The following is a 25,952-nucleotide window of genomic DNA, read 5'->3' on the forward strand; positions in this document are numbered from 1 at the left end:
GAGCAAGGAGTAAGATGAACAGAAAGATCAGTCTGGAGGCAACATACAGGTTGGATTTAGGGAGAAAGACTGGAGGCAGAGGTAGTTGGTAGAGGCTGCAATAATAGCTCAGTGAAGATGGAGAAGAGGAGACAGAATTTGGTAAGTAAAAGGGGTAAGGACATGATGGCTGAATCAGTATAGAGGTGAGAGTTTCAGTGGTTTGGTTCTCAACCCTAGTTTTGAGTCCCTAGGAGTCAAGTTGGAGCCTTGAACATGGCGTGGGGAAGGAAGTATGGAAAGTGAGTATACTAGATGTCATCCATTTGTCCCATCCAGGTCCACATTTCATCCTTCTCTACTCTGCTCTGTGCCCTGTGAGGCTGACTCATATGGCCTGCGTCAGTAGATTCCCTTGGGCTCTGGTTTCTGTTTGTATTTCACCAATGGGAGGATGTTATGGGTTAAATTGTGTCCCTCACCCCCAAATTTATATGTTGGATACTTAAGTCCCAGTACTTCAGTTCAGTTCAGTTCAGTCGCTCAGTCGTGTCCAACTCTTTGCGACTCCATGAATCGCAGCACTCCAGGCCTCCCTATCCATCACCAACTCCTCAAACTCATGTCCATCAAGTCGGTGATGCCATCCAGCCATCTCATCCTGTGTCATCCCCTTCTCCTCCTGCCTCCGATCCCTCCCAGCATCAGGGTCTTTTCCAATGAGTAAACTCTTCGCATGAGGTACTTCAGAGTGTGACCTTATTTAGAAATAGAGTCACTCCAGAATATAATTAGTTAAGATGAAGTCATTTGGGTGGGCCCTAATCTAATATGCAGAGAAGGCAATGGCAACCCACTCCAGTATTCTTGCCTGGAAAATCCCATGGATGGAGGAACCTGGTAGGCTGCAGTCCATGGGGTCGCTAAGAGTCGGATGCGACTGAGCAACTTCACTTTCACTTTTCACTTTCATGCATTGGAGAAGGAAATGGCAACCCACTCCAGTATTCTTGCCTGGAGAATCCCAGGGACATAGGAGCCTAGTGGGCTGCCATCTATGGGGTCGCACAGAGTTGGACACGACTGAAGCAACTTAGCGGCAGCGGCAGCAATCCAATATGACCTGTGTCCTTATAAAATGGGGAAGTTTGGACACACACATATGTAAAGAGAGAATGCCATATGAAGATGAAGGCAGAGGAGAGGAGGAGAGGCCTAGAAACAAGTCTAGGAACACCAGGAAAGCCCCAGAAGCGAGGGGAGAGGAATGGAACAGATTCTTTCTTACCACTCTCAGAGGCAACCAACCCTGCTGAAACCTTGAATTTCTAGCCTCCAAAACTATCAGACAATAAATGTCTGTTGTTTGTGGTATTCTGTTAGGGCAGTGCTTGCAAACTAATACAGAGGGGGTCAAAGGGTGGTGTTGGAGGGAGTCGGGGAACAGGCAGGAGCTATTTGTTCCCCTGGCTCCATTACTGTTACATCCCCACAGGTTGGCTGCAGCTCTCTGCCACAGCTCCTGCCAGGCAGCCCTCTCTGTAACCACTCTCTCCTGTGACTCCTTGATAACCAGGGTGGGGAGGGGTGAACACAACCTCCCAGTTGTTGTTAGCCCCAGGATGCTGCACTATTCCTTGATCTTTTTCCTAAATCCTGCCCCATCTTTGTAAATATGCCCTGTATTAAACTCTCATCCAGATACCCAGATTGAGTGTGTGTATGTCATTTATTTCTGCCAAGACTCTGACTGATACAGTGGGTATGTTTGGAGTCAGCAAAAAATACCATTTGTTTGAGAATTTGAATGGGTCAGGGAATCCATAATCAGAATGGCCTAAGCATATTTACCACTGTATATGAATGGTGTAGAGGATGAGAGAGGTTGGCATGGAATGAGGTGGCATTGTCCAGAAAGATTTCCTTCATTTAGAAAACATTTATTGGAGGCCTGCTAACGTGAATCAAGCACTACTCTAGGTGCTTAGGGGGTGGGGGAGCGGGAAGGCAAATGAATCACAGCCCTTGCCCTCAAGGAGCTCACAATCTAGTAATGGAAGACAGACATGTAAACAGTTATTTGCATAAAGCATTTCAGGTGCTATAGTAAAAGTCTGGGCTGTAGATAAGAGCTTTAGAGTGGTCAGCATGTTAGAAAGGCTATGAGAGCAGATGGGTCGGAGACTGTTGAGAATTGACTCTTAAGTGACTGCAATAATTAAGGAGTGGAAGATAAGCCAAGATAAGAGATTAGGAGGGAAAAATTACTATAGTCTAGTCTAGATATCTCAAACATTTTGTCCTAGTCGGCACTATGTCGGCAATAATGCTGACATTAACCCGGGAACCTCTTTCACTGTGCTTTACTTAGAATATCTCACTAAATGCTCTTTACAACTCTATAGCATTCTGTATTATCCCTATTTTATAGATGAGAAAATTAAGGCTCAAAGATTTTGAGTTATTTATTCAAGGTCACACAGCTAGCAAGTGGGAAAGATAGGAATTGAACTTAGCTCTGACTCCACAGAGTTTATGCTGTCAACTATCAGTATACTCAGAGAAGCCCAAGTAGAACCAGGAGAGATGGTGATGCATCCAAGCCATGGAGGAGAGAATTTAAAGGAGAAATAAGTAGTCACCATGACAAATGCCAACAGAGAGATTAAACAGGTTGAGGATTAATAAGATCTGATTGGATCTTGTGATGAGAAAGCTTGAGGTGAGCTTTGCCTTAGTAGTTTCATTAGCAGAGTGGTAGCAGGAGAATAAATTGCAGCAGTCTGAGGAGCAAATGGGAGCTGGGAAGTGGAGACTCCTTTTCAAGGACTTTGCCAATAAAGAGCAGAGAGAAAGGAGGTGAAAGCTAGAGGAGCTTAGTCAAATGAACCTTGCCTGAGGAGAAAGGACCCCAGATTGATGCCAGCAGCAGTGGTGAAAGGTCAGTGTTATGAAGTCCAGCCAGAAGGGTAGACAACAGGGAAGAACGTGAGATCTGAGACGGTTGCTGTTGGGACGGGATGGGTTAGGAAGTTCAGGAGGGAGGACTAGAGAGTTTGGATCTGTCCAGGGTACTGGGAGCGAGGGACCTGCCAGCAGCTGAGTGGTAAGTAGGAATGGTTGGCGATGTGAGTGGTACAGTAGGACCCTGGCTCAGCCATTGGTGGGCACACAGACAGGGGCATGGTCCCCAGGCAAGAAGGCTGCAATCCTCGGTAGTCCAATTGGGCCTGGGAGGAACACAGGGGCAAGGGAGCCTTCTCTGAGGATCTAGGTAGAATTTCAAGGAGGCTGGGTTCCACTTCCTCATAGACATCTGAGACTGCAGCCTTGGGCTGGGAGAGATGGGGGGAAAGGGGTCTGGATTAGAGCAGGTCCTGTGGGAGCAAGACCTGGACTGTGCAGGAAGGAGGGCTGGGCTGGAGGTAGGGCCCAGGGATGGTATACTTGTGGGGCAAGAAGTTGTGTGATGGGGCAAGGAGCTCTAAGCAGGGCTGGTGGCAGGGGGAGGTGCACTCACCGGACTCAGGGCTGCAGTATCCCTAAGGTACTGGCCAAGGACCCGGTGTAGGTCTGGAAGTGAGGGCCACAGAGCATGCCTCAGGCTCCTTGAGGAGAAGGAAGAGAAGGAGATTGAGCTGTGGGAGTGAATTAGGGGGGCGAGAGCACTGAGGTGTGTGTGGGGAGGCAGTGAGGTGGGGGAGTAAGCTTGAAGAGGTAAGAGTAAAGTAGGGGAGCATGGGTGGAAAGAAAACCTCAGGTGGTGGGGGGAAGTCAGGGGTGTGGAGCCTCAAAAAAGCAGTCTGAGTGTCCTCAAACATTCTTGCCTCAGGGTCTTTGCACTTTCTATTCTCTCTGCCTGGATCATCGACTCATTTCCTCATTTAACTTAGGTTTCTGCTCAGATGTCATCCCGACAAGAGAGGCCTTCCCTGACTACCCTGTCTAAAATAGAACCACCTCCCTTCCCCATCACTCTTTGTCTCCTGCTCTACTTATTATTCTTTATAGTACTTGACTTATTGTATATTTATTAGAATCTTATTTTATATATATAATGTAAATCCCCAAGAGCAAAGGGTTTGTCTATTTGCTCACTCTTGGATCTCCAGGGTATAGAACAGTATCTGACCCATAATAGAGTCTCAAGAAATTAGTTGAATGAAGAGAACTCGTGGGGCTTTTATTAAGTTACTGGGGAAGATGGTATCCCTGGGAAGAATGTGGATTAAGGTATGTCGGGGGACCCTCCAGTTCCTTAGGCTCTTATTTCCGCAAGGAAGGACTTTAGCTGAATGACCCTTTGGGCCTCTTCTTTGTTCTTTTTTTTTTCCAGTCGAGCCTCTTCTGTGACGACACGTATATCTCTCCAGGGGAGGAGGAGTGATGTATCTGATAAATTGTGGGAAAGGGACTGAGTACATCTGGGTCAGCAGCACAGCCTCCCTCTTCTCCCTCAACCTTTTTGCTGGATCTAGATACAGGCTACATCCCAGTCTGCTCATACATTAGAGAGGATTAAAAGCTCAAAGACATGTTCAAGGAGAGATGTGAGCCCAAAAGAGGGGTATCCTAATCCAGCCTAGGGCCATCAAAAGAGGCCACCTGGAGGAGTCACCTTCTGAACTGAGTCCTCAAGAATAAAGAGATGTTACCAGTCAAAGGACTGAGGTGGTATGGAATCTATCCTTTATGTTTATAACTTCCAGTGACATTTATCCTCAGACTTAGTCTCCCCTCATAAACAACTCATTCATTAACAGCATTTATTTAAGGGTGTGCTATTTGGCAGGCACTGTGCTGAAGATTTAAGGATGACCATGTAAGGCACAGGGAAGACATATAAAGAAATGAATGCAGTAAAATGCTTCCTGCACTATGAAAGAAGTCTGTATTGGAGCACAAAAAGAGTAGCCAATAGGGGAGGGTCAGGAAAGGTTTCCTAGGAGTTGGTGAAGAAAGTTATTTAAAGATAAATGGATATTAGTCATCCAGGGAGGATATTCCTGGCAGAGGGGACATTATGTTCAAAGACACTGAGAAGTAAAACCACTGGATTTGTGGAGGAAATCACCGACAGTGTGGCAAGGCTGATGCACAGGGCGGGAGGTGGGAACACCGGCAGGGGCACAGCCTCGCTTGTTATTCTAGAGCCTGGACTTTATCCTGGGGAGCTAATAGTGAAACTTAAGGAGGTGGAGTGACAAGTTCATGTGCGCCGTTTTAGAAAGATTATTCTGGTGGCTGTGGGAGGCTAGACTGGAGGGAGAAGGGGCTCCGTTTTTGGTGAGTCAGGTCGTGCCTGTAGGGCTAGAGAAAGTGTGCTGGTTTTGAGTGAAGTTTAGGAGGTGGAATGACAGGACCAGACTGGATAATGGGGAGGGAGGCGCCCAAGTGGTCTGGCTTGGGTGACAGGTGGACTTGTTACTGAGATGAGGAGCCAGAAGGTGGGGCTGTTTGAGGTGTCCCGCACGGTAGACCTGTCCGAGTGTAAGGGGGCGGTGGGACTCCCAGGGAAGACGTGCGGGGGCGGCAGATGCCACAGGTCTGGATGTGAGATTGTCTGGAGAGCGGGCGGCATAGAGTGACCCGAGGATGCTTCTTTAGGGGCCGCCGGCCTTGCCCGGATCACAGCCCCGTCTCCCACCTGGCCGGAGCGGTACCTGTAGTGCGCAGGGAATTGCCACCTCAGCAGCAGCAGGCCCAGGAGGGCGCTGACGCCCAGGACCAGCAGCAGAGCAGTCACCAGGAAGATCCAGACTAAGGGACAAAAAGCAGTCAGCCCTCAGGAGGAGGCGCCTGGCCAGAACCTTGCTGGCAGGTCCACCAGCCCCACCCCACTCGCTGTCCGGGGGCGCCGGGTGTGTCTGCGCAGCCGCAGCCTGCTGCGGTCGGAGCCCCGCCCCCCCCACTCGCGCAGGCGCAGAGAGCTTTTGCCCCTGCCCAGCCCTCACCCGTCTCGGAGGCTGTCTCCACCCTCACTGGGTCGGACCAGGAGCTCCAGGGACCTTGGAAGGTGGGGCCATGGAGCCTGGCGCGCAGCTGTACGCGGTAGCGGGAGCGCGGGCGCAGCTCCAAGGTCTCTCCCTGGGCTCCAAGAGGTGGCTCCAGCACCTACGCAAAGGTGCAAGCGGGTGGTCAGGCTCCCGGTCCCTGTGGGACGGCGTTGGGCCCTCGAGAACTCGGCCTCTGTTCGACCCCAATCCTACCGCCTTGAATCCCGGGGGATTCCTCCAAAGCGCCTCACTGGCAGAAAACACGCATCCCTGGCGGAAACTGGCTGGAGAGAACACTCGGACAGAGAGCCTCGCCCTGCCTGGCGTGATACACCCCCGGCACACTGACTCATCTACACACAGAACTACTCATCCTGACACACATACATATGATAACATCGGCAGAGATCCTGTACACACACACTGACCAGGTTGGGCGATGGAAACCCCGGACACACTCAGATACTCATAGCCATGTAAGTGAAGTTTCTCAGTCGTGTCCGACTCTTTGCGAGCCCATGGACTGTAGCCTACCAGGCTCCTCGGTCCATGGGGTTTTCCCGGCAACAGTACTAGGGTGGGGATCTCCAGGGGATCTCCCGACCTAGGGATTGAACCCGGGTCTCCTACCTTGCAGGCAGACGCTTTAACGCCTGAGCCACCAGGGAAGCCTATAGCCATGTAAACCAGGCTACAAATAACATCCTCTCAGTAGAGGATGCCAGAACTGTGCTAGGTGCTGGGGATACCAGGAGAGTCCAAGAAGAAGGAACAAACATCGTGTATACCAGCAGGGAGACATTATTAACTTGATCAGTAGTAAACATTTATGAACTGCTTGTGACAAGCCAAGCCCTGGGGTAGGCATTGGGGAAAAAGAAAAACAAGGCCTCACATGTCTTATGAAGAAGACATCCAAACAAGTAAATAGTTACAAGAAGTAATGAGTGCAGTAATAACAATATAAGTAAGGTACCACAGAGCCCTCAAAAGAGGGTTACCCTGAGTGAGTTGCTTGATTGCGGGTTATCGAGTGTTCTGTGTACTAAAAGCATGCATGGGTGGGCTAGAGGGTCAAAGATAAGACTAAAACAGTGGTACTAGAGACTTGAGGCCTATTAGTACAATAAACTTAACTAAGTTGTTGATAAAGGGAAGGGACAAGGGAAAAGGAGAGATGAGTCAAGGATAATTCCAGGCTGAAGTAACTGGGTTAAGTGTTGGTGCCATTGTCAGAGACAAGGAACAGGAGAAGTAAGTTTGAAGAAGAAATGCTGTATTTTTTTTTATTTTATTAAGTTCAACAATAGCCAGAACTTATGAATGGTAATGTCAGAATTGTAGTTACCTTGGAGGGTGTGTGTGTGTGTGACCAGAGGGCATGAGACACTTCTGGGGTACCAGAAACAACCTTTATCTTCATCTGGGTAATGGTTACATGGATGTATGCACATGTACAAATTAACCAATTGTATGTTTAAGATTTGTGTTACTTTATGTCATGTATACCTCAATAAAAAAGTAAAAAAGTCTGGGGAAGAAAATAAGTTCAGTTTTGGTTATACTGAGTCTGAAATGTCCTAGGGGGTTTTTAGGTAGAACTGTCTGGTAAGAAGTCATATATACATGTGGCAAATGAGAATAAAAGTAGAGAAAGAAACTAATATTTAATGTCTATTGAGTGCCTTCTATCCCAGGCAATATGCTAAATATCTATATATTTAATTTTCACTATAACTCTGGAAAGTACATAGCTTTATCCCCATTTCGCCAGTGAGGAAACTGAGACTCTTCAGAAGTTTAGGTAATTCACCTATGGTATAGAAGTTATTTTCCACATAGGTGTTGGAATAAGTTTGGGATGGTTAATGTATAGTCATTGAAAATATGGAATTGAAGCACTCACCAAGGAGAACATTTAGATGTTGGTAAAGAATCTGCCTTCAATGAGGGAGACCTGGGTTCTATCCCTGGGTCAGGAAGATCCCCTGGAGAAGGGAACGGCTACCTACTCCAGTATTATTGCCTGGAGAACTCCATGGACAGAGGAGCCTGTCGGGCTACCGTCCTTGGGGTTGCAGAGTCAGATATGACTGAGCAACTAACACTTTCACTTTCAGAGAAGAAAAGAGTCTAGGATGAGAATGCAAGAAGCACAACCTATTAAGGAAGCGTGGAAAGGAAGAGCCCGGGAAAGAGTGAGGAGGTTCAGTCAGAGAAGTGGTAGGAGAATCAGGAGAGAATGATATCCCAAAAGCAAAGGGAAGAGAACATTTTAAATAGGCATAGTCTGCATTGTCACATGCCAAAGAGAGATTAAGATGCCAGTTGAATCAGACAGAACAGAGATAAACAAGCCCAGACACGGATATATATGAGTATACAGTGATATCTTGGTTATCACTCCTGATAACAGACATCCTGAAACTCAGAAATACCCTGAGTATGAGGTCTGGGGTCATTTGTTCCTTGACTGTACCTTCCAGTCCTGATGGCCTTCTCCTGTGTATCGGAGCTGATAGCAGGTCTCTTGGGCTGCCCAGGCTGATGGATGCTGCCATTCCAATTCCAGCTGCCCACTGGAGACCTCCCTCCAGTGCAAGTTTGGAGTGGGGATGAGCACTACAGGGATGTCACCAGGGACTGGCCTAAGCCCTTCTGTGCATGAGACATCATGTCACCAGGGCCATGGGTCAGAAGTATCAGAGTTGGTGATCCTGGGCATGGGGTCAGACATGGTAGGGGTGGGAAATGTGTGGGAGGAGAAGGGAAGAAAGTCCTTACCAGCCTGGTGGATCCAGAAAGGGGAGCCCAGGTAGCTGTGAACAGCACCCTGGGCTGTGGTCACCTCCACAAGGATGTGAATAGCACTGTCATTTTGTGACTTGAAGTGACAGCGGGAGAACTGGGAGGACTGTGATCCTGAGTTTTTCTCCTCTTCACACTTCTCCCAGACGGGGTCCCTACAAATCAGGCAAATAGAGTCATTTGATTCAATGCCTGCTTCAGAGACTAATCTAGTCTCACAGGGAATTAGATTCTAATCTAACTTGCTCCTTGGACAGGCCTCCAGGGCTTTCTCTCTCATGCCATGTATTTTTTTCTGAGGTTTGCTTTGGGGTTCAGCCTCTTCTTCTTAATAACAAGGGAGGGACTTCCCTGGTGGCCCAGTGGTTAAGAATCTGCTTTCCAATGCAGGGGATGGGGGGTTGATCCCTGGTTGGGGAACTAAGATCCCACACGCCACAGGGCAACTAAGCCTGTGAGGAGGAACTAGAGAAAAAGCCCATGTGCTACAACAGAGACCCAGTGCAGCCAAAAAAAAGCTAGATGAGATAGGGAAATAACATGGGCTATAGAATTCAGGTCTTGGCTTATCGGCGTAAAACTCTGGGCAAATTACTTGATTTTCATCTCTGCCTCAGTTTCCTCATTTGTGAAATGGGTCAATAATACCTACTTTGAATGGGATTGTTTCAAAGAGTAAAGCAAAACATATGTTTCTGTAGCAAAACGTATTTATGTTCTTAATCTATTCTCATTAGGGAGCTTTCTTAGTCACCTCTAAGTGTTATTTTACTAACAGATTATTGTGACAGTCTCCTAACTGGCTTTTCTGCCGCTGTTTCTGTTACTCCCTTCAATTTGTTCTCCACACAGCAATCAGAATTTAGACCCAAAATGTTGATCTGATAATGTCCAGAATATATGTCAAAGCTATGCCTTTATTTTGACCTGTATTCCTGTCACATTAGATGAAACTATTATCTGTTGCCTGGATTAAGGCATATTTCTAAATGGTGATCCTGCTTCCACTCGTACTTCTTTTTAATTGCACAGAGAAACATCTTTTAAAAATATAAATGCTTTAGCAGCACATATGCTAAAATGGGAATGATACAGAGAAGATTAGCATGGCCTCTGGGCAAGGATGACTTGCAAATTCATGAAGCATTTCATACTTTTTAAAACGAATTTATGGCTGCCGGGGCGAGGGATTGTTAGGGAGTTTGGGATGGTCATGTATACACTGCTGTATTTAAAATGGATAACCAACAAGGAACTGTAGTATATAGCACATGGAACTCTGCTCAGTGTTATGGGGCAGCCTGGATGGGAGCAGGGTTTGGGGGAGAATGGATACTTGGATATATGTATGGCTGAGTCCCTTTGCTGTTCACTCATTTCTTCTCGCCATTTGGGTCTCAGCTCACCTGTCACCTCCTTGGCAAGGCTTTCTCCACCCACTCATGAAATTAACACCCATCCCCACGCTTCCATGTAGTCTCTATCATTTAGCTCCTTTCTTTCTTGTTGGTCTCCCCACAATGCTGGAAGATTCTCTGTTTTGTCACTCTATCCCTGGAGCCTGGTACATAGTCACCTTCAACAGTTGTTTATTGAACAAATAAATCCTGTCTCCTTCCTGGTTATAACCCCTAAATAGCTACCTATTACTAAAATCATTTACCATTTTATGTATTTTTATGTTTACTAGGTTATTCAACAGGTAATTTATACTATGTGCTAGGTACTATGAGGAAAATTTTTCAAGGAGCTGTCATTTCATTGGGAAAGGGAGAAAAACAAACAGATGGTATTTTTCTGTGATATGCACAGGTTGGCTTGGGAGTAGCAAGGAAGGTCATCTGACCCAAGTGGGGAGGGTCAGAAAATAGTTCTTGTACAAGGCAGTGCTTAAAATGAGTCTTGGACTATAAATAGGAAAGCAAAGTGTACAAACAGGCACCCCAGGCACATGCTTGTGCACAGATAAGAGAGATGGCATTTGGGGGAAACTCTAAGTGGTGCAGAAAATTTTTAGGCCAGAGGGCTTGGTGGGGAGTGGTAAGTGTGGGCAGATCAAGGCCACAGGTGGTCTTATTGCCTTGCTAAGGAGCTTGAGCTTAATATTGCAGCAACAATGGAGACATTCAAGGAATTTAAGCAGAGAGTTGTCATCACTAGCTTTGTACTTTAGGAAAGTCTAACTGCAGTTTGTGAGAAAGGATCTGTGAGGGTGGACTAGAAGCTGAGAAATTTATTAGGACAATGTCATGGTATTTTACCTACAAAGTGATGAGGATCTGAAAGTAGGATTTTGGCAGTGGGAGTAGAGAGAAACAGATGGATTCAAAGGGGATACTGAAAAGATTGAAATAACCAGTGTTTCTGATTGGATGTGGAGGGTGTAGAAAAGGCAGAAGTTCAGGGTGGAAAATGGAGTTGATGGCAGGATGTACAAGGAGAGGAGAAGCAGGTTTTGACAGAGAGTATGTGAATTTGGTTTTGCCACCCGTTCATTCATGGCCCTCTTCATACTATGGAAATCTATACAGCTATTAGAAAGAATGAGTTACATCATTACAGATGTCCAAGACACATTTTCAAGTAAAAAAGTAAGTTAAAATAAATCATACAGGGCTTCCCTGGTGGCTCAGTGGTAAAGACCTCACCTGCCAACGCAGGAGACACAGGTTCCACCCCTGGTCCAGGAAGATCCCACATGCTGTGGAGCAACAATGCCTGAGTGTCACAACTACTGAGCCTGTGCTCTAGAGCCCACGTGCTGCAACTACTGAAGCCTGCCTGCCCTGGAGCTCATGCCCCAAACAAAACAAGAGAAGCCACTGCAATGAGAAGCCTGAGCACGGCAATGAAGAGCAGCCCCCAGTTGGCACAACTAGAGAAAAGCCCAAGCAGCCACAAAGACCCAGAGCAGCTAAAAATAAATAAATAAAATTATTTAAAAAAAATCATACATATAATGTGATCCAATTTATATTGAAAATTAAATAGTATGTTTGCTGCTGCTAAGTCACTTCGTTAGATATGTGTAAATGCATAGAAAACTGGAAGAATACACTAAAACTGTTAATAGTGTTTTTTTTCATTATTCAATATTTTTTTTTTTAACTGAGCACCTACTCTGTTCTAGGCACCATGGTAAGTGAGAATACATTGGTGAGTAAAAGCAGACACTGACTTTGCCCTCATGGATCATGTTAAGATCAGCCTTTCTCAATGGAGCTCTGAGAGAGAATTTTGTTATCAATCAAATAACCATGTAAGGTATAAATGTAAAATTATAACTATGTTAAGTATTTAAGAAGGAGAGGTACATGGTGCAACAAGGATATATAATAGTGCCACTGTACCTAAGAAGGAAGGTCAGGGATGGTGACATTTGAGTTGAGATCTGAAGGATAAGTAGAGGTTAAGTAAAGACAAACAAGCTGGGTAAACAGCATGTACAAAGATCCAGAGGCAGGAGGGATTGTGGCAGGTAGGAGGGGATGAAAGTAGGCCTTGGAGCAAAGAGCACAGAAGGCAGCATTAATTCAGTTCAGTTCAGTCACTCAGTCGTGTCCGACTCTTTGCGACCCCGTGAATCGCAGCAGGCCAGGCCTCCCTCTGAATAAGATAAAGTTGAAGGCACAGATAGAGGCTGAGTCTTTTAGACCTTTACACGGTCACAATAGAATTCTTTTCTTTGTCCTAAGATCAGTGAAAGCTATGGATCTTGGAAGAGTTTTAAGCAGAGAATGTTGCATTTATTTTCCTGCTTTTAAAAACTCACTTCAGCTCCTGTGTAGAGAATGTTTTGGAGGATCCAAGAGGTGATCAGTTAGCAAGTCTTCTCAGTAACCTAACTGAGAGATGAAGATGGCTTGTGCTAGGGTGATAGCTGTGATGGACAAACATGGAAAGACTCTAGAGATGTTTAATAGGTAAAATCAACAAGGTTTGGTTATATATTAGATATGAAGGAGGTGACAGATCAGTGAGGTGTTTGGTTGAAATGCTTGAAAACCAGGTGAAGTTTTGATTGGACCCAATAAATAGTGAAAAGTTGCAGTACATTTTTGAGTAGGAGAAGGCCATGCAAATTTTAAGAAAGGTCAGTTTGTCAACAGCATGCAGGGGTGGGTAAATTGGAAGTGATTGAGAATGTAGGCTGTTGTAATGGTCCAGGTGACATGATTGCTGTTACTACTGCTACTGCTAAGTCACTTCAGTCATGCCCGACTCTGTGCGACGCCATAGACGGCAGCCCACCAGGCTCCCCCGTCCCTGGGATTCTCCAGGCAAGAACACTGGAGTGGGTTGCCATTTCCTTCTTCAATGCATGAAAGTGAAAAGTGAAAGTGAAGTCACTCAGTCGTGTCCGACTCTTAGCGACCCCATGGACTGCAGCCTACCAGGCTCCTCCTTCCATGGGATTTTCCAGGCAAGAGTACTGGAGTGGGTTGCCATTGCCTTCTCCAGGTGACATGATTACATGGAATTAAACCAACACATTCCCAGGGGGTATAAAGAGAGGCTGAAAGGATACAATAACCATTGGTGGATGAGAGTATGGAGGGCCTTTGGTTTGGGGAATAAGGGAGGGGACTGAAGAGGATCAAGGACAATCTCTCCCTTCTTTCTGCAGAGTTGTGCTTCTCTCCCATGACATCAAACTCAATCAGCGGTTCACTTCTCACCTGTCTCTGGGACAGCACCGTGCCCCACTGTGGTAGAAGAAGCCTTGGGAGCTGGCATGGTCCAGTTGTTGCCACTGACAGGTAACATTCATCAGGTCCAAGGTAAAGCATTGCAGTCCAATTTCCCCTGGGGTCAGAGAAGGAGCGATCCCTTGGAGGAGGGTATGGCAACCCACTCCAATATTCTTGCCTGGAGAATCCCATGGACAGAGGAGCCGGATGGGCTACAGTCCATGGGGTCGCAAAGACTGAGCACGGATGTGGAGAAAGAAGCCCTATCAGAGCCCACGTGCTCCGACTCCATAGGGTATCCAGATCATCTTTACACACGTAACTTGAACATTTTCTCCTATCCTTTCTTCTTTCCCTGAATATAATTCATCCTGTGCAGTAGCAAGTTTGAGATCATCAGGAAGGACCATGGTTCTCTGAGCTTCCATATCTAGCCCATGCATCGCTAGAGATCTTTTCTATCTCCTCCTCCACTCCCCTGTTGACTCACCTGCGTCGCCAGGCAGGTCCACAGTCACAGGGAGGGACCAAGATCCCCAGGAACCACGGAGAGAGACTCCGTCAGGTTGGCTGCGTAGCTGGAGCCAGTAGGAGTTACCAGGCTGGAGTCCTGAGATGAGGCAGCTGCCACCCTTCATTGTCAGAGATGGAGCCTTGGGAGAAGAATCCCAGCCTCACAATCTAGGTCTTCCTCTCAGCCAAGAGAGCCTACATCTCTTATATTTGAAGCCCCACAACATGCCTGTGGAGAGACACTCAGTTCTTCACTGGATAAATACGTGCACAGACTGGGGGCCAGGTCGGTGGGTTTCAGGTGGAGTTCAGGGCTTTTTAGGTTTCCCTGGTGGCCCAGACGGCAAAGAATCTGCCTGCAATGTGGGAGACTCGAGTTTGATCCCTGGGTCGGGGAAGATCCCCTGGAGAGGAAAATGGCAACCCACTCCAGTATTCTTGCCTGGAGAATCCCACGGACAGAGGAGCCTGTGGGCTACAGCCCACAGGGTCACAGAGTCAGAGACGACTGAGTGACTGATACTTTCACTTTCACTTTCAGGGCTTTATAGGGAAACCCCCACTAACTTGGGGACCTGAAGTGCTCAGCTGTGTTGGTCTGAATGACGCAAAGTGGGAGATTCCTAAATAAACATGGCTTCTGAGAACTAATCAGGCTCTATGCTAACTCTCCAAGGACCAACCCAGTCTGGAATCCCCAAAGCATGGCCTGTCCTTTCTTGGGGCAAAATTGAGGGTAAGAGATAGGAGGGGAGCAGAAGAAGGCCAGGATACTTCTCTAGTTGGGGAGGTCTGCTCTGGTCCCATCTGTTGAGGCATCATGGGCTGTGTACATGGAGACTGGTCCAGGGTTGCAGCTAGGTTTGGTCTCCGCCGAGCTGGGCAGCAGGTCTCTGCGGACAGCAGCTGTGTGACTGTGGGGCGAGTGGAGTTCCTGGGGTCCTTGGGGCCATAGCGGAGTTCATGCCTCAGAAATTCATTGATTTCGGGAGCTGGGGCCTCCCAGCTGATCTGAAGTTCCCCTGGCTGGCTCCCACCCATGGCCTTGATGAGACTGGGGGGAGCTGGCAGGCCTAAGGGCGAGACAGGGCACATCAGAACTCTTTGGCTGCTATAGTCTACAGCTCGGGCCATGGACTGTGGAGAGGGGTACTCGAGGCTTGGTTGAGGGCAGCCCCTGGGGCAGGGGCAGGGAGGCTCCTTATCCTGTTCTGTCCTCGGATGAGCAGTGACCTCACCACAGGTTGTTAGGCTCAGTGCTCCTCAAGAGCAGGGACCTCTTCTCGTCTGTGCATCCTTGTCCTGAAGCCCAGGGCCTAGCATAGGGTAGGTATTCTGTAACTGATGAATGAGTGAGTCAATGAATAGGTTAATGATGGGAAGGTTGGGGTGTCTCTGATGCGAAACGAAGTCTAGCTCTGGACGCTGAGGCTAAGAGGAATGAGAAAGGGGTCTCGAGGTGCCTCTGGGAGTCTGGTAGTGGGGGTGCACCCACGTCGTCTTGAAAGAGCACAGCTCGGTCTGATTCTAGGAGCTGGCCCAAGGGTGGCAAACAGAGGGGCCAGGATGACAGGAGGATGATCCTTACCCACAGCATCCACAGAGAGCACCCGCTGGGTCAGATTCTGGTTCAGAAACACATTGTTCACCCAGAGGTGCAGTTGAGAGAAGAGGCGAACTTCAGCCTGGGCCGGAAACTGGCACACGTATCGGGTTCTAAAGGGCGTCACGTGCTGGGAACTCAGGGGGCAGGTGCGGGGCTGCTCCCTGTGGGCACAGAAGTCTGGGCTACCTACATGCTCACCTGTCCAACTCTGAGGACCCAGGTCTGGGCCCAAGCCCAACTTCTGTTTCCATTACCGCCATTTTTCTTCTCAGTGCCTGGGATGGGTGGGATTAGGGGGTACGTAGGGGCTGGAGCTGGCTGTATCCAAAGCACCTCTGTTCAGTAAGTGGCTACTTCGGTCTTGTTACTTGGACTAGTCCTCTGACAGGGCCAAAGGCAAGGAAGCTGCTAGAATAGGGCTCAGCTGCAGCACGCACAGGACAGATACGGGGAGTGATATATACACACGATACATATATAGGATACATACGATGCAACACATACCCCGGGTAGGCATACAGCAGCTGATACATTTCACTGGGTGCTCCCTCTTCCTCATCCCAGAAGCAAGTGAGGTCCTCAAAGGTTCGAGAGAAACAGTTCAGGGACTCTGAGTCCGAGGCCAGCAAGGAGGCATCTGAGGAACAGCTGGTGAGTTGGGCTCCCAGTCCTCCCCAGCATGTTTGTGGGCAAGAGTAGGGGACCAGTGGGGGCCTCCCACTTTGCACTTCCCTCCCCTCCTCCACCCGCCCAGGGCTCCATCTTCCTGGGTATGGGTGTTTGCTACCCTCCACACAGCTCACCTTGGCTGGTGACTTGTGCCAGGTTTTGGGGGGCCGGGAGGAGGTAGGAGATGACCGCCAAGAGGGCCCAGGAGGGCATCTTCTCCGGCACTGGGTGCCTGCCTCAGCCCATCCTCCCTTCAGGAAGCTGGGCCCCAGTCCCCTCCCGGGCCAGCCCCTCAGGTTCCTGTCAGATACAGCCCCACGTCCTGTCCTGTCCCTGCCCCTGTGGGGCCCATCCAGACCACACTGGGGCTGGGGGCCAGGGGAGGGGGTGTGGGAGTGGGCAGGAGGGGAGGAGGAATTTGAAAGGGAGGATACAGGCCTTTCAGTAAGAGAAAGATGGGGGGTTGCATTTTTTTTTTTCCTAACCATGTACCAGAAGCAGAGTAAGCCTCTGTGCGGGTCCACATTCACTGCTGGAGAAGGCATATTATGAACAGCACACACTTACTGAGTGCTGTTCACTGTGCTGCCACGTGTTAGGCACTTTTTATCCGCTGACTCAGCCAATCCTCATAATAGTCTTATTATTTCCATCATGTGATGGGGAAACTGGAGACGCAGACAAATTGAAGATTTGCCTAAGACGACACACCTCCTAAGAGGTAACACTCAGGACATCAAGCTTTAGAACCTAAGTGTTTAACAACCATGCCAGTGCCTCTGGAAGGTGAAATCCACCAAGAGATGACTGTCTGCCTTGCAGTGGTGGCTATTTCCACTTTAATACGTTCTGTCTCTTTGTGCACAAATAAACACGTTCTCCTTGGAACTGGACAGCCCCCTCCACTGTGGGGAGCTTCCACAGCCACCTTTCATCCTTTGTGGTCCAAGGACCATCAGCAAAAGCACTACCTGGGAGTTTATTAAAATGCAGACTCTTAGGCCCCGCCCCAGACCTTCTAAAGCAGAATTTGCACTGTCCCCAAATCCCCAGATAATGTGAATACATATTAAAGTTTGAGAAGCTCTGGGCTTCAGTGCTTTTATCTGGTTGGCTCAGAATCAAGGGATGGTAGGTCTCAGCTCTCCAGCTCTGGCTCATCTTCACATTAGTGGTGGAAGAATTGGTGCAATCCCTTCTCTGAAACCCAAGTCCTCTCCTGAGACTGTTGTAACTGTAGTGGCTTTTGTGCCAACTCTTAGGAGCTTTGACTCTGGCAGGGCGTGGGGCCAGGGCAGGCCATGGTAACTTCCCACATTTAGCCCCTCCGACCTCACTTGGGGCTCCCCTCACTGGCTTTACAGACTGAGTATCCTTCTTTCTTCCTCCTGAATTAATGTTATTAACAGAGTGTTGTAGGGAGGGGTAGGAGGACTGTAGGATGTGAAACCTTCAGCATCACCTGTGAGGTCTTAGCTTCTCTTGCATCACTTCTCTGCAAGAAGTCCCTGAGGCCAGGGTTGCCCTGATTCCTGTCCAGCTCTCAGGTTCCATGGGACCAGCTTCCTCTGCCCAATGGAGATGACATTGGATGCCTCTCCCAGCCCCTAAGCAAGGGGCACCAAATTTGTCAGGTCAAGTGAGAGGGGAAATCAACATTAGAGTTGATGATTTCAAAATTAATGTCTCTAGCTGCGACTCCCCTTCCTGGGATCCAGATTTGGATCACCAATTGCTTACTTAGAATCTCTACTTCCATGTCTAATGGGCATCTTATACTTAGGATGGCCAAAATAAAACTCTTGAGTCTGGCTTCCTCCCTACACTTTTTTTGTTTCCTCTAGTCTTACCTACTCTGTAAGTGGCATCACCATCTACTCAGTTGATCAAGCACCAAATCTCAGTACTCATTGATTCCTATCTTCCTCTTACCTTACATTCAAGTCATTAGCAACTCTTGCCAGAAAGTCTTTCAAAATGTACCCTGAACCAGAATGCTTTTTACCACCTGCACTCCTACCACTCTAGTCCCAGTTTGAGTCACTGACAAGCTTCCTAACTGCCTCCACTCTTAATCCCTCCAGCAAATCTTCCCCAGAACGGAGTGAGATGTTCAAAATGCAAATCACATTTCTTTGCTCCCTTGCCTAAAACCCCTAATGCTTCCTACTGCACTTAGATTACTTCCTAAAGATAAGGTCCTGTCTGATCTGATCTCGGCCTACTTAGATCCTACCTCCTACCACTGTCTCCTTCTCTCTGTGTCGGTCACATACCGACATAACCTCATTGTGTCTCTCATTTTAATTCTCATCATGCTCAACCTTTCTGCAATGCTTGGTACTCCCTTCCTTCCTTGGGTTCTGCAGTGTGCCACAATCACCTGGTTTCTTCCCACTCCTGTAATGTTCCCTTCCAGTTTCTTTCTTTGCTCCTTCTCTTAAATGTTACTGTTCTAAAGATCTCCTTGCTTCCCCCTTTGTGTTACTAGTTTCTGAGTAGCCTCATGGCTTCAGTTCCATTTATAAAATCTACCAGGAACTCCCCAAATCTTAACACTCTTGAACTTCAAGTTTTCAGTTACTTATTAGACATCTTGAGTTGTTCTTCCGTGGGTGCTTCAAGCTCGCTGGGTCCCAAACAGAACTATTCCTACCTGCCTCCTATCTTCCCTTCATAGTTTTACATCTCCCCCTAGGCAACCTGGTTATATAAGCTTGGAGCCTGAATGTTACCCTTAAATTTTCATTCTGCCTCCACTCCTGCATGCAGGTCTTACCAAGTCCTGTGAGAGTTAGGGGTGCAGAGCCCAGAGGACAAGGGGCTTGTTTATGACCATCAGAGAGTGGAGTTGGGGCCTGTTTGCTCCTGCATGGAAGGGGGTCCGGTTATCTGTCCCTGTCATCTTCCCATTTTTTCCTACTTCCACATTGCTGGAGAGAGATGCCTTCCTGGGTCCTTGCTTTTGTAGAATATCCAACAAGGACTGGGATAGCCCTTGGGGAAAGATCATTTAGGTCTGCGACTCTCTGGTCACAGTCCAGTGGGTCCAGCCCAGATCAGCAGGCCTAGACTTTTCTGTTGGGATATCAAGCCAAAGCCCTGGCCTACAAAAGTCTGTATTTATTATCTGTGCAGCCGTTGCTGAGGGAACTCAAAGGGTTGCTGGTGAGGACTGGCTCAGGCAGGTATGCGCTGTTGATCTACTCTTTGGCGGGTGGTGGTGGAGGGGAGTCGGGGGCATGGGAGTCCTGTTGTGTAGCATTTGCTGACCTTTGTAGTATAAATGGGCTTCTCAGGTGGTGCTAATGGTAAAGAACCTGCCTGCCAATGCAGGAGATATAAGAGACTCACGTTTAACCCCTGGGTTGGGAAGATCCCCTGGAGGAGGGCACAGCAATCCATTCCAGTATTCTTGCCTGAAGAATCCTATGGACAGAGGAGCCTGGTGGGCTGCAGTCCAGTGGGTCACAAAGAGTTGGAGAAGACTGAAGCGACTTAGCACGCATGCACATGGTATAAATACTCCAGGAATTTCCCTGGTGGTCCAGTGGTTACTTCCAATGCAGAGAGTGCAAGTTCAATCCCTGGTCGGGGAAATAAGATCCCATGAGCCACACGGTAAAAAAAAAACAAAACACACACACACACAAAACAAAAGAACCCAAGACCTGCACAATAGCCAATTTCAAGCTACTCATGTGATGTGCTCCTTCCCTGTCCCTCCCAGATTTCCCAATGTTGTCATTTTAATCCGGTCAGAAAGCCTGGGGGAGACAGCTTTGGGCACTTGGTTTCTCCATCTCCCCGCCTCTTTCCCAACTTTGCCAAGCTTCTCTCTAGAATCCTTGTTGCATTGACACCTGGGGCAGTGTGTGGGAACACTGTGTTTCCCTCATATCTTCTTCCGTGCCAATGTTTGCCATTGCTATTGTTGACAAATGGTATCTCCTTATTTAGAACTTTTTCTGAAGCTCAGATTTGCTTTTATTCTTTCCCTGCTTAAAACCCTTTCATGATACTTTGGACCAAGGCTCACCTCTTGATGCTGAAGTAGAAGCCCTTTGTCTCTCTTTGTCCCATTCCTGACCCTCTCCCTCACTTCCTCTTTCCCAAATGCGATCCCCTTCCCTGAACACAAAACCCTCCAGAACCTCTCAACTGTCTTTGTGATTCAAGACTTGTCCCGAATCATTACTCTTTGGGACTCTTCTCTGCCAACTAAATGTAATGGGCTTTTGGGAGGTGGGGGGAGTCTAACTTTAAAAGAAAAATACAGTGTCACATTCCTTTCAGAGTCCTTGATCAGAAACAACTGGGCGAGCCTTTGGGCCTAGGAAGGATTTAGAGAACTAATTTGCCAAATATGAGATTCATGAGAATTTTGAAACATATAGTGGTAACTCTAGAGAAGAAGAAGGAGGGCTAGTAAATGAAAGATAGCAGCCGGAGGAAAAGATGTCTTCACCAGGGGAATTTTCAGTAGAAGGGCTATTGGAGGAAAATTTTAGAACAATGAAGCCTAATACTCAGTTTTAAGTTTACTCCCTCTTTTGTGAAAGCTTAGCTTCCCTAAAGCATACTATTGGTACAGGCATTCTATCCACAAAAACTCACATGGTGTTTTAGAAACAAAGGGAAAAAGGTGACAATATCTGAGGAATCAAGAGACAATGGCAGCCACAGAAAGTGAGCAAGAAAGTGATGAAAAATTTAGCAAGAGCAGGAATTCAGGCTGAGAGGCAATCATGAGGATGTACTGAAGTCCTAGTCAAAATAGAGATGGGTATGGACTTTCCAGAGGATGTGGAGTAGGGACAGGGCTGTTCTGATTGAATATAAAGGGAAAAGATGGCCTCAAAGGGTTGAAAGCCTTGAGGATGTTTGGGTTACACACACATTCTTTCCTTCCTTTGAGTCCCCCCAGAATTTTGCACCTCTACTGGGGTGTTTTACATATAAACAGCCATGCATACCTTTGCCTTTGCTAGACAAGATGTCAACCCCGCTTAGAGGGCACCATCATTTTATACTCATGCTTCCTGGGGTAAAAGCTAGATGGGGTGGGCCAGCCTCTTCCTCTCTAATTCCGTCTCACCAGCTACCACTAAAGAATATTTGCTGTTTGCTAGCCCTGTGCTAACGCACTGTCTCATTACATCACATGAGGAATTGATTATATGCCCTTCTTCTGGGACTTCCCTGATAGCTCAGCTGGTAAAGAATCCACCTGCAATGCAGGAGATCCTGGTTCAATTCCTGGGTTGGGAAGATCCGCTGAAGATGGAATAGGCTACCCACTCTGGTGTTCTTGGGATTCCCTGGTGGCTCAGCTGGTAAAGAATCTGTCTGCAATGTGGGAGACCTGGGTTTAATCCTTGGTTTGGGAAGATCCCCTGGAGAAGGGAAATGCTACCCACTCCAGTATTTTGGCCTGAATAATTCCATGGACTGTATAGTCCATGGGGTCACAAAGAGTCAGACACGACTGAGCGATTTTCACTTTCACACTTTCTTACCTGGCAGGAGAAAACCAAGACTGAAATGGATTAACTGAGTTGTCCAAAGTCACGATTCAGGGGTAGAGCTGAGATTTGAATTCAGGTCTGTCTGACTCCAAAGCCTGTTCTTATAACTTCTACTGGACACCTCTGATGTGGACTACTGTTTCCATCACTACATTCGCTTACAGTAAGTCCCCTACATATGAAACTTCAACTTGAGGACTTTCAATGATGCAAACATGCATCTGGTTCCAGCAAGGGACTAGAACCTGTGTCATCAATGTCAGCTGTAAGTGAAAGTGCAGCTTGCCCTCCGTCTCCTGTGGCTGACAGTCCTTCAGCTCTGCCATCTCCCACCTCCACTCCCTCCTCCAGTCAGTAACTCTTCTGGCCTGTTCACTCGATGCAAATCACTGTATGTTAGCTGTTGTACTGTACTATTGCACTTTTCAAGGAACTGTGTTGTAAGATTAAAAATGTTTATTTTTTGTGTTTTTATGTATTATTTGTGTGAAAAGTATTATAAACCTATTCTAGTACAGTGCTATATAGCTGATTGCTTTAGTTGGGCACCTTGGCTAACTCTGTTGGACTTTACAAACAAATTGGACTTCTGAATGTGTTCTCGGAAAGGAATTTGCTCGTATGCAGGGGACTTACGGTATTTAATATTGTGTGCCTGGCACAGGGCCACACTAAGCCAGGATCTCCCACAGGATGAGGCTGGGTTGAAAATAGGCATCAGGAGAGACTTAATTCAAGTGAAAGGGCAAAGGATCCCTAGGTACCCACCAGTGACTCCAAGCGAGAGAGCTTCCGGAGACCCAGTTTGCTTAGCCCTCTGTTCTCCTGAGCTGCTGGGCTCTTTCTGAATCCATGTTTCCTGCTCAGGAAACATGAGGACCAGACCACTCTGGCCAGACTCTGGGAGAGGGCCTGGGGTGAGATAAGAGATGCACAACCCATGACAGGAGCCTGAGCTGCCCAGAGGCCCAGGCAGGAAATCACCCTTTCCTTGGGGCTGAGAGGGGAATGACTCAGGGCTGATGGGTGGGAGTTCGGTTTTTGCAGCCCAGGCAGGCTGCAGCGAAGCCTCTTGGGCCAAGCGCTTGGGTTTGCCTTCCCCATAGCTGCCAGCTAATGAGGCTTTAAGAGGCATGCCTTGGCCTTCCTTCTTCCGCTTTCCATCATTTCCCTGGAAACAAGTTTGTGCTGTTGGTCTGGTCTCTTGCTCTAATGCTTATCCAACCCAGGTCAGCCCCTGTGGGAATGCAGCTGCTGAAAGACACAGTGAAGACCACAGCTACACAGGACTGGGGCAGGTGGGGCTGAGAGGCCAGGCGCTTTGGCTTGAAGTTCTTATTTGCAGTGGCATCCTGGGTCCTATGGTGCCAAGTGGACATGTGAGCTCTTCTGTTGGGGAGGGTACCCTTGGGGCCTGCCCTTAGCCCAGGACCTGGCATGCAGTATGCGATCAAAGTATTGGTGTTGGATTTGCAAGCTTGTATTGGGGGATAGGGAAGGCTGGCATGCTGCATGTGGTCCATGGGATTGCAAAGAGTTGGACATGACTTAGCGGCTGAACAACAACAACAATCATACCTCAGCTGGGCCCTTTCTCCTGTGCCGGAGAAGCACCATAGCACTGTGGCTAACAGAAAGATTCTGGATCCAAAATTCTCAGTTTGAATCCCAACTCTGCCATTTAATAACTATCAGACTCTAGTTAAGTTACTTAACCTCTCAGACTTGCTGTCTCTTCTGTTAAATGGGAATGATAATAATAGTACCAACCTAATAGGGTTGTTGAAGATTAAAGGAATTAATATATGCCAAGTTCTTGGGACAGTGCTTGGCAACTAAGTATCATGTAAGTTGTTGTTCAGTCACTAAGTTGTGTTCAACTCTTTGCGACCCCATGGACTGCAGCATGCTGGGCTCCCCTGTCCTCCACTGTCTCCCAGAGTTTGCTCAAATTCATGTCCATTGAGTCAGTGATGTTATCTAACCATCTCATCCTCTGCCAGCCCCTTCTCCTTCTGCTTTCTATCTTTCCCAGCATTAGGGCCTTTTCCAATGAGTTGCCTCTTCGCATCAAACAGTCAAAGTATTGGAGTTTCAGCTTCAACATCAGTCCCTCCAATGAACACCCAGGACTGATCTCCTTTAGGATGGACTGGTTGAATCTCCTTGCAGTCCAAGGGACTCCCAAGAGTCTTCTCCAACACCACAGTTCAAAAGCACCAATTCTTTGACACTCAGCCTTCTTTACGTTTCAACTCTCACATCTGTACATGACTACCAGGAAAAACATAGTTTTGACTATACGGACCTTTGCTGGCAAAGTCATATCTCTGCTTTTTTAAAATTTCTTTCTTTTAAAAAAATTTAATTTATTTTTTAATTGAAGGATACTTGCTTTACAGAATTGTGTTGGTTTCTGTCAAACATCAATATCAGTATATATATGTCCCCTCCCTCTTGAACCTTCATCCCATCTCCCTTACCATCACACCCCTCTAGGTTGTTACAGAGCTCTGGTATCAGTTCCTTGAGTCATCCAGCAAATTCCCATTAGCTGTCTATTTTACATATGGTAATGTAAGTTTCCATGTTACTCTCTCCATATATCCCACCCTATCCCTCCTTGCTCCCCCTGTGTGTCCATAAGTCTGTTCTCTATGTCCATGTCTCCATTACTGCCCTGCAAATAATTTCATCAGTACCATCTTTCTAGATTCCATATATATGTGTTAGTATACAATATTTGTTTTTCTCTGTCTGACTTACTTTAATCTGTATAATAAGATCCACCTTATAAGAACTGACTCAAATGTGTTTCTTTTTATGGCTGAGTAATATTCCATCATATATATACACATCACAGCTTCCTTATCCATTCATCTGTTAATGGACATGTAGGTTGCTTCCATGTTCTAGCTATTGTAAATAGTGCTGTGATGTACATTGGGGTACATGTGCCTTTTTCAATTTTGGTTTCCTCAGGGTATATGCCTAGTAGTGGGATTGCTGGGTCATATGGTGGTTTTATTCCTGGTTTTTTAAGGAATCTCCATACTGTCTTCCATAGTAGCTATATCAGTTTACATTCCTACCAACCATGCAAGAGAGTTCCCTTTTCACCACACCCTCTCCAGCATTTATTGTTTGTAGACTTTTAGGTGATAGCCATTCTGATTGGGTGTGAGGTGATATCTCATTGTAGTTTTGATTTGCATTTCTCTAATAATTAGTGATGTTGAGCATCTTTTCATGTGTTTGTTAGCCATCTGTATGTCTTCTTTGGAAAAAAGTCTGTTTAGGTCTTTCCCCCACTTTTTGATTGGGTGTACCTCTGCTTTTTAATATGCTGTCTAGGTTTATTCTAGCTTTCCTTCTAAGCAGCAAATGGCTTTTAATTTCATGGCTGCAGTCATCATCCACAGTGATTTTGGAGCCCAGGAAAATAAAATCTGTTGCTGCTTTTACTTTTCCCCCTTCTATTTGCCATAAAGTGAAGGACTGGATGCCATGATCTTAGTTATTTTTTAATGTTGAGTTTAAAGCTGTTTTTTGTTCTTTTAGTGACTGGCACTTCCAGTAACCCAGTCATCCAAACAGAAGTGTGGCAATCATCCTAGACGCCTTCCTTTTCCTTCCACACCCTTATTCAACCCCTGCCGGGTCTTTCACCCAAGTATTTCTTCCAGCTCATCACCACACCATCACATCTTCACTCTCTCTCTCTCTCTTTTTAATAGCTTTATTGGGATATAATTCACATACCATAAAATTTGCCCAACTAAGTGTGTAATTCAATGGCTTTTAGTATACTTTAGTGTTTATATGAAATTACAGTCAATTTTAGATAATTGTTATCTCCTCAAAGAGAAATTCTGTATCTTTTAGCTCTTGCCTTTATATCCTTCCATCTTTCTCCCAGTCCTAAGCAACTTGCAATTTACTGACTGTCTCTAAAGACTTGTCCGTTCTGGACTCTTCAAATAAGTGAAATACAAACAAGTACAATATTAGTCTGTTTGTGACTGGTTTCTCTTATGTGGTATTTTCAAGGTTCATGCATGTTATAGAGTACATCAGTACTTCATTCCCTTTTAATGGTTGAATAATATTCAACTGTATGGATATACCATGTTTTGTTTACCCATTCATCAGCTGATAGACA

The 25,952-nt window shown here is 46.9% G+C and overlaps 1 protein-coding gene and 1 non-coding gene across 2 annotated transcripts; one reads left to right on the plus strand and one right to left on the minus strand.

Moving 5' to 3' along the window:
- Positions 1–1,705: 1,705 nt before the first annotated feature.
- MPL (MPL proto-oncogene, thrombopoietin receptor) lies at positions 1,706–16,475 on the minus strand. Its single transcript, XM_061122179.1, has 12 exons — positions 16,397–16,475; positions 16,098–16,230; positions 15,576–15,754; positions 14,762–15,060; positions 13,965–14,127; positions 13,463–13,589; positions 8,760–8,938; positions 8,455–8,597; positions 5,934–6,093; positions 5,643–5,739; positions 3,500–3,587; positions 1,706–3,314 (listed from the first exon to the last, which is right to left on the minus strand). Exons 1-12 carry the CDS (start codon positions 16,473–16,475, stop codon positions 3,027–3,029), a joined length of 1,935 nt encoding a protein of 644 aa, XP_060978162.1. The 3' UTR covers positions 1,706–3,026.
- LOC133041785 (U6 spliceosomal RNA) lies at positions 9,839–9,941 on the plus strand. The gene has a single exon (XR_009689357.1). It is a non-coding gene; the product is annotated as a U6 spliceosomal RNA (small nuclear RNA).
- Positions 16,476–25,952: the final 9,477 nt, after the last annotated feature.

This window comes from Dama dama, chromosome 20, assembly GCF_033118175.1.
Source record: "Dama dama isolate Ldn47 chromosome 20, ASM3311817v1, whole genome shotgun sequence".
Taxonomy (NCBI): Eukaryota; Metazoa; Chordata; class Mammalia; order Artiodactyla; family Cervidae; genus Dama; species Dama dama.